Source organism: Dryas octopetala, chromosome 2, assembly GCF_963921425.1.
Source record: "Dryas octopetala chromosome 2, drDryOcto1.1, whole genome shotgun sequence".
Classification (NCBI taxonomy): domain Eukaryota; kingdom Viridiplantae; phylum Streptophyta; class Magnoliopsida; order Rosales; family Rosaceae; genus Dryas; species Dryas octopetala.
The window spans coordinates 27,084,910-27,093,090 of record NC_141367.1 but is presented as its reverse complement, the minus strand read 5'-3'; the positions used below and the strand labels follow the sequence as shown (position 1 = coordinate 27,093,090).

The 8,181-nt window shown below is 37.6% G+C and overlaps 2 protein-coding genes across 3 annotated transcripts; one reads left to right on the top strand and one right to left on the bottom strand.

Annotated features, from left to right (window-relative positions):
• The first annotated feature begins 600 nt into the window (after window positions 1-600).
• Window positions 601-3,778, top strand: LOC147294966 (uncharacterized). 2 transcript variants are annotated; one of them, XM_086231523.1, is made up of 6 exons: window positions 601-722; window positions 1,358-1,502; window positions 1,586-1,735; window positions 1,882-2,004; window positions 2,217-2,360; window positions 2,912-3,778. In XM_086231523.1, the coding sequence occupies exons 2-6, from the start codon at window positions 1,368-1,370 to the stop codon at window positions 3,356-3,358; spliced, it is 999 nt and encodes a 332-aa protein (XP_086087649.1). In that variant the 5' UTR covers window positions 601-722; window positions 1,358-1,367; the 3' UTR covers window positions 3,359-3,778. The 2 variants fall into 2 exon arrangements, with proteins under 2 accessions (XP_086087649.1, XP_086087648.1); XM_086231522.1 differs by having other exon boundaries at window positions 617-722; window positions 856-1,502.
• Window positions 3,779-4,077: 299 nt separating this feature from the next.
• On the bottom strand, window positions 4,078-7,877 carry PANK1 (pantothenate kinase 1). Its single transcript, XM_086231564.1, has 10 exons — window positions 7,704-7,877; window positions 7,442-7,612; window positions 6,923-6,969; window positions 6,704-6,820; window positions 5,951-6,070; window positions 5,758-5,852; window positions 5,573-5,666; window positions 5,257-5,388; window positions 4,913-5,025; window positions 4,078-4,622 (listed from the first exon to the last, which is right to left on the bottom strand). Exons 1-10 carry the CDS (start codon window positions 7,792-7,794, stop codon window positions 4,397-4,399), a joined length of 1,206 nt encoding a protein of 401 aa, XP_086087690.1. The 5' UTR covers window positions 7,795-7,877; the 3' UTR covers window positions 4,078-4,396.
• Window positions 7,878-8,181: the final 304 nt, after the last annotated feature.

The window sequence follows — 8,181 nt, the reverse complement described above, 5'->3', positions numbered from 1 at the left end:
CACATTGTGCACAATGGTGTCCATCCCAACTCACATCCTAAGCAAATAGGACAGGACTTTAAAAAGGTACCAACTTGTACATATCAATATATTTATGTAGAATTAGGATCCCACCTTAAGCAGAAAATTTGATCCCCTCCTCCCTCCTTGCCAAGAAGGGCAAGGAGCTGTTGTTGGATGTTCTGCTAGTTGTTTTTCTAGTTTGCTTCGGTTTGTTTTTTAGTTGCTTGCTGGTGGCTGCTTTTTGTTTTTGTTTGTTGGGTTTCGGCTCCCCTTTGGGTCTCTCTACCTTTGTTTTCTATTCCACCAAAAGAGAAAGAGAACTATTGGGCTTGTTGGATCCACAATCTTCGTTCAAATCTCCTCCTCAAATGTGAAAGACCCATATACAACCACTGGTCATCTACCCAACTTTACCGTTGTCAATGGGCTAGGCCCAGAATGGCCCAAAGGAAGACTACAAGGCCCGGGGATATGCTCATCGTGGCCTCATGGGGTCCACAGCCCAAAGTGTACGCACACCATTTTAGATTTACGTGCACCACTGGTAGCCTGTACATGTGCATCACGTGCTACTCTCTCCAAAATCCATAGAAATTTGAGAAAAGTTAAAAAGGAGCCAAAATTTTTTTAACTCCAAATGAAAAGTGAACTAAAACCAGCAGATTCTTGATCAGCTTCCTTAATTCGAGAGTGGAATGAATTCTGATTAGATTTGCTCTGTAAGTGAACAACCTATTCATTCTGATTTTCCTGCTTAATATTTAGTGAGGTTGTGGTTCGTTTATTGTTGAGCTATGTTTTTCTTTACTGGGATCTTATAATTTGAAGAGCTATGGGGTTTTGCTTTTGCAGTTTATGTTGGTCTCGTTCTTGCGGTTATGCTTTTTACTTGGTATTTCTGAAATTTGAGATGGGTCTTGTTTTTATCTTGATTCTGGTCGACTAAAGGTCTTGAATTTGCTGCAAATGTTGATGGCTAATGCATATTGCTAGTTGTTTATATCAAATTCAGTTCAGTCACAAATATGTGATCGGTGTTCTTGGGTATATTAGTTTGTGATATAGAATGGTGACTGAATCTTGCTAGTATTTGGTTGGTTTTTGGCTTGAGGTTCTAATAATTAAATGAACTTAAAATAAATCTAGCCTGTCTTTAACTACTTTCTATTCTAGTCTTTGTTGAACCCCAGCCAACCATATGCTAACATAACCAAGTCAATGTTTGCTTCCCCAATTTAAATGCATATACAATTTTATAACTGACAGTGAAAGTCACAAGACAACAACCTTTCAACTAATGAAAATGAAATAGCAAGTACAAAATTATTGAAAAACAGCTTATATTTCTAAACAGTTCCAGTTTAATGGGTGAGACAGAGGTGCCCGCGACAAGCATAGACATCCGTGAGAACAAGAGAAATGGGCACCTCAAGGCATTTGATGGAGTGCTTTCTAAAGCTTTTGTGCAGGTTCCTCACAAGCTTCAGAGTTTTCTTAAGGTCAGTCATTTCACTAAATGATTGTTGCTGATGGCTGTCGATTTGATATAGATTTGACACCTGCTTCATCATTTATGTCGCAGTCACAACTCAAAAGACTAGCAAAAGATGATGGAGTAAAAACAGTGAGCTCTGTCCCTAAAAAGGCGACATCTTTGGAGGTTGACCTGGAGACGCAGTTGCAAGCATGGAGAGAAAATCCTTTATGGACTGATCAACCACCAGATTTAAAGGTGAGAAATTTTAGGCCAGAAACAAGAGTGTTTTAGCAGTTACAAATATCAATATACCGCATTTTCTTGGAGGAACATCTCAAGAGTTTATGGCTTCTATATATATCTACTAAACCTTAGTCCCAATGTATTTTTACTATTTGCAGGTCAGTGTACCAAAAGGTTCTCTTTGCAACCTCAATGTAAACGTCAATGTTGGGTTGCCTCCAGATGCGGTATATAATATTGTAACTGACCCTGACAATAAGAGAGTATTCAAGAATATTAAGGCAAGTAATATCATTCCATCCACTTTTATTTCAGATTCAACTAGCAACAGTTTTCTCTTAGGAAACTGAAGAGGCATGAGCAGGCATGCCTTTTGTTTTGGTGATTTGATTTGATGCATGCAATGTTTCTTCTTTATTCCCCAACCTCATGATACATACTCTTTCATATAAAAGTGTATTTTTCAATTTGACAAGTTAATTATCTGTCCCAGGAAGTGATATCCAGAAGAGTTTTGGTAGATGAAGGTCTTAGGCAGGTAGTTGAACTGGAGCAAGCAGCTTTATGGAGATTTCTTTGGTGGTCAGGGACCATTTCGGTTCATGTTTTAGTAGATCAAAACAGAGAAGACCACTCAGTAAGGACTCAGTCTCTTTGTTGTTCTGTAATTTAAGAACTTGTTCTTCGCTGCTTGTCCACCAGCCCGCTCTTCTGTCATACATGTGCTCACCATAAGCTGACAATGTGACTTTAAGCCTGATGACAGAAACAGTGTCTCTGGCTCAAGTACATATTATATTATTGTTGTTGCTGTATGTATTTTCTATTTGAAGCATTTTTCAACCAGTTTGCTGAAGCTTCAATTTGTCCCTCAGTGGATCAAAGCTCATAATCTCTATTTTCTTCTGGCTATACACTTTTCTTATTACACCCTAAAGATATTTGAGTGATGTTGCATGAAGTGGATATCAGGTTTGTGATGTTGACACATGACATATTCAGGATCTCTAGTATGCTTTATTTGTCTGCAGTAGGTATAGTTAATAGTTCCAAAACATGCCAGTCAGTCATATCAATCCAACTAATTGATCTTATATCCAACTTAGGACATGACAGGGTTAGGATAAACGACCTCTGTAATGGCATGGGAAAAGCAGTTCTCTATTTCTAATAATTTCCATTTGCCAGATGAAGTTCAAGCAAGTCAAATCAGGGTTTATGCAGAGATTTGAAGGCTGCTGGAGAGTGGAACCTCTTTTTGTGGATGAAAAGGCGTGCTTTCCCTTCAAACCTAAGACATGGGAAGATTATTATTCATGCACTGGAGGCAAAGGAAGGATCGGGTCAAAGGTGAGCTTGGAGCAACTGATTCAGCCAGCTATTGTTCCTCCTCCGCCCATTTCATGGTATCTAAGGGGTATCACCAGCAAGACCACAGAGATGCTGATAAACGATCTGCTTGCCGAAGCTGCCAGAGTAAGGGAAGAATTAAACCCTGAGAAGTCTAATGAAGAGGTTGAAATGTCTCAGGAAATAATCAGTCAAGTTGTTAATGTGTCTAACATCAAAGAAAGATGGGCCCTGCATAGGAGAAATGCAAAGCAATATCATCGAAGGCTACTGACTGCCAAATGATATTATTTGTGCAGTACTGCTAGATATACAACATTTTTATACCATAATTTCATACCACCTTATGTGACAACTTACATGTCATTCATACATTGGATATTAAAAAATAAAAATAAAAACCTAAAAAAAAAAAGAAAAACTCTGTTCAATAAAGTAATGACACATGAGATGGTATAAGAATGTAGTATAAAAAATATGGTAAGTATAACATTATTCATTATTTGTGTTGTAGTTGAGTTTATATATACACGCGCTTTGTTTGTATTCCATAGTACAATGGGAATTGATATGTAAAAGGTCCATCAATGTTTCTTGTACCTGTCAACTCTTCTCCCTTAAGAATAAGGGTGGAGGGTGAGATCAAGGGTTCAATCCCCGTGTATGTTATATATTCTTATTGTTTATCATAAGCTGTTTGTTGTATCCACCTTGTCTGCCAAATGGCCCAAATCAATGCAATATGCGATTTTAAATCTCAAGTTCTTCACCCCAAATCCCACCTCAAACTCCCGCATCCAAGTGCATTAATGATATATTTATTCCTTCTCTTACTTATTTGCTATCCCTAAATGTACCCATTTTCTCCATAATTAAAACCGTAATAAGTTTGATCAGTCAGTTGGAGCAAATCTTCTCGATTGTGGAAAAAACTGTAGCGCACAAGCACAGTTCAGTACAAGACGAAGTCATTTTAAAAGCTAAAGAAAACAAGCCTGCAATAATAGAGGGGAATTCATTTTATTGAACAATGACGTGCAGTTACAATATTTTAAATAAAATACAGGATACAAAATCCAGATGGATGTTCACAATACACAATTAACCAGGCGAAGTTACATTGTCTACGTTTGAGTAATGAGTTCTCTTTCTCCATCTCAATTTTCACTTTTTAGTTTTGAGTACATGTCCTAGTATTTTACCGACTATGTTACATATGTTACGCAAGTTTCCCGCCCTTGACTTGCACAGAGTGCACAATGGCAACCAAGAATTGCCTCTAAAATCTCGTAAACAAGCCAGGAGGAGAAGCCAAAGCAAATTTTAAGACAGGTAGACACTGCAGGCTATACTTTCGTTTTCAATCAATTCCCCATTCGGTGGTCCATGAATCTTATCTCCTCCATGGGATGCATCAACTGGGGATTGTTGCACCAACTCGTGAACCTTCAAGTTATCAAAGCCGTGCTTTTCATAGCTCATGAATGCACCCAATGCTCCAAGAAATCCTTCGTGCCTTAAAAACATTGCTTTTGCTTCACCTTTAGACCTGCAGAAACGATAAAATGAATGTAATTTAATAAAAATCATGAGAAATGAAGGATGAGTAAGACCAAAACCAAATGAGTCACAGAATATGACAACCTCCCTGGGTGATTTGACCCTGATGCCAGAATGGGAAGCGTGGTTCCTCACCCAGAAAGGAAGCGTACTGTGACATCAGCTAGATAACTAGTTTATTACATGCATGGGATCAAATTTATGTTTTCAAGATTCTTTTGAAATAATTATTCTTCAATTCTGAGGCATGAAAAGGAAAACAAGTTCCCTCAAAGTTACCAGAAATTAACGGCAACAGAAATCGTGTCCATGGTGTAAGCATGACCCCGAATGAAAAATCCTCCAAAAAGTATCCGCTTTAGCCCAAATCTCAGTGCATTCAAGTATGAGATCTGGAGAGAAGATATAAAACAATATGAGAGAAATGTAAAATTAGTTATCAGATCTTGTGGTGAAGGTTATGGCAGCAAAAAATAAACAGATCAAAGATGTACAGGCACCAATGCATGCATAACACAAACAAAAATATTTCCACACCCACATGCATTGCTACTCCACAATATATTAGTACATCTGCAGTTAAGGAAATTTGATTCACTTCAAGATTTTCACCATGGCTTTACCTGTCCAATATTATTTGAAATCATTCTTAAGAGCGATCGAGATATATCTTCAGGTTTGTAATCTTCAAGCTCCTTATTATCGGAAATTGCCCTGCCAAAGCTAGAAGCAATAGTTGTTGATGAAAGACCAATCTGTAATCATCCGAACAATTAAATTGCAGTTATTAAACATGAGATGTAAAGTTAATGGAAAATTGGAAACCCTCATCATCGTGAAAATTTACGAACCCTTTAACATGACATACAGAAATACCAAAAACAGAGTTTTCATCATCCTAAATCAAAAGATGGACTTGTCTATCAAGAATATGTGTACCTTTGTATAGTCCATTCCACCATAGATGTCCCCAACAAGCATGTCTATCACTTTATTATTTCCCCGATGACTTAACTCCAGCAACTCATCAAAACTGAGACTCACACAATAACAGTTTTGGTCCTTAAGTGAAAATCATTTAACAGCATCGATAATTCTACAGGTAAGCAAAAGAAGGCACACACCTCTTGCACTTTGTTAAAAGCCTTCCCAAACCCCAAAAGGTGCCACCACCAACATTAGTTCCACTTACTCTCTCAAATTTACCAGCTCCATCCACCTATATAAGCACAATACAGATAGTAATGTCAAGCCTTAAAAAGGGTTAAATATATGAAACTAATACAGCAACTAAAGTATCTGATATAATGAGAACACCTTGATCATACTGACACCGGAACCAATATTGACAAGGAGATAGGGGTATAGATCATCATGGTCAATCTGCACAAATTCCTTCTGACCATCCAAGTATGCATATGCTTCTTGGTGAACTGCCTACTTAAATAGCAATCAGAATGCCAATTTATCAGAAAAGAAAATCATAAAGGAAACAAGACAACAAGACAAAAAAAATTAAGTTACTGGTGTAAAACCACTCATTCACTTTTTATATAATGAAGTTATTTCCCCGATTTCATTCAGATAGTCACCAGTTCTGTTGGTGAAAACGGAAAGGAGTATGAAAATAAAATTTTGCTTGTCAAAAACACTCCCAACAGTCAGACTTCAGACCAAGGTCAACTAAAATAGTCTCAAAGCTCAAACACAGCACATGCCTAAGAGACAGGAACCAGGCCATGGTCATAATAAAAATGAACTATCATCCAAAACAATCAACAAACGGGTCAATAACATGTTCGAATAGCATAAATGAATGAAACTGTTATTTCCTCATACCAATATTTCATAATCCTATAAAACCTGAAATTTCTCTACAACAGAAGTTGAATTTTGCAAAGTTTCACATTTAATGACTCATCCACATTTCTTTTCCTTTAAAAAAAAAAGAAGTTATTTCCTTTCATCTTGTGCACTTTGGTGTCCCTTCCAACCCACATCCTATGCACGGACTTAAAAAAGGCACCAACTTGTACATACCAATATATGTATGTGGTATTAGGATCCCACCTTAAGCAGAAAATTTGATCCACCCACAAGACAGTCCATTTCATCTTGCTTGTCAAGACAGATCCCAAGCCTTTCTTTAAAGAGATCTGCGTACTTGTATGCCCCTCCACCTGTGGCCTTCTCACCATCGTCACAAGTTAATAACTTAATATATTTGCATACTTCAGAAGTAGATACCACAAACAGTCGCAGTATGGCAGAGCTTAACAATCATTTTACCTTAATAATGCATTTCTCACTGGCAGGAGCCCCATGATGCTGGCGGCCTGAAATCATCTACAACCATGAGCAAATGACCAGAACAAACAGAAATAACTACTACAATTACAGTGCACCTGAAAGCTTCTCAACGAGTAACAGCCATATTCAAGGCATATATCAAACTTCTTTCCTATTCTGTTTTTCGGAAGTTGAAATCGTTCAAGGCTAAAAAAATTCAACTGGGTGGTTTCCGCAATCAGAATAAGGGTTCTTTTTTTTTTTTTTTTTAGCCAAATTTGCAGTGCTCCAACTTTTATTTACAAGAGGGCATGGCAATTCATTTCATGATACCATGTGATGACAATGAATGTCAGTTGTCTAGGATCAAATTCAACATCACCAAACTTAGTTGATGACCAAACAAGCTTAAGCAACAGCATAGCCACTAAGCAAACCTTCCCAACTTGATAAAAATGATACATGATATAAATCAGGATATATGTATATGTATATGTAAAGCACCAAGCTTGTACATACCACTGAGGCGAAGTTTCTTGGATTGAATGAAGTCTATGCAATCATTTATTTTGGCGGTTTCAAATTTAGCAAAATGGAGCTTCCCTTCAAGACCAGGATGCTGGGTTTTATTCCCGTTCGAAGAAGAAGAAGCAGTGTTTGTTGAAAAATACACCAACTTAATCAGAGTGCCTGGCAACAAACAAAAGAGCGAATCATGAGAAATGAGTAAATCAGAAATCTAGCAGAACCGCCCAGAGAGGATTAAAATTCAGTTAATTGCCTCCGATATCCACAGCGATATGGGAAATTTGAGCTTCCGATTGTTGGGTGGGATCCGAATTTTCCCGAATTTCGGCGTTCCCGATATCCATTTGTGTTTCGGCCTCTTGTTCGAATCAAATTGTGCACTTGCTCTTCTGCAGTCTGCACCACCACCTAACCCATCACTGCCTGCCTTTCAACCACATTATATATATATATATATATAAACAAAACGATTTTGCTTTTGGCCGCCAGGAATTTCAATATTCGATAAGCGTTAATTTTTCAATCACTCTCTGTTTACATTTTAACCTTTTTGACTTTCCAGGCGGAGAAGAGCACGTTGCGTTGGCTTCCTCTCAATGGCAGTATTGTAATTTCAAACGAATTCACCCTCTCCACCGATATTACCTAAATTTGACAACTTGGTTAGTTACTTGGTTTACTAAGTAATAGCCATGTGGTTTGCATTGCCAAAAAGATAACCACGAGATTAC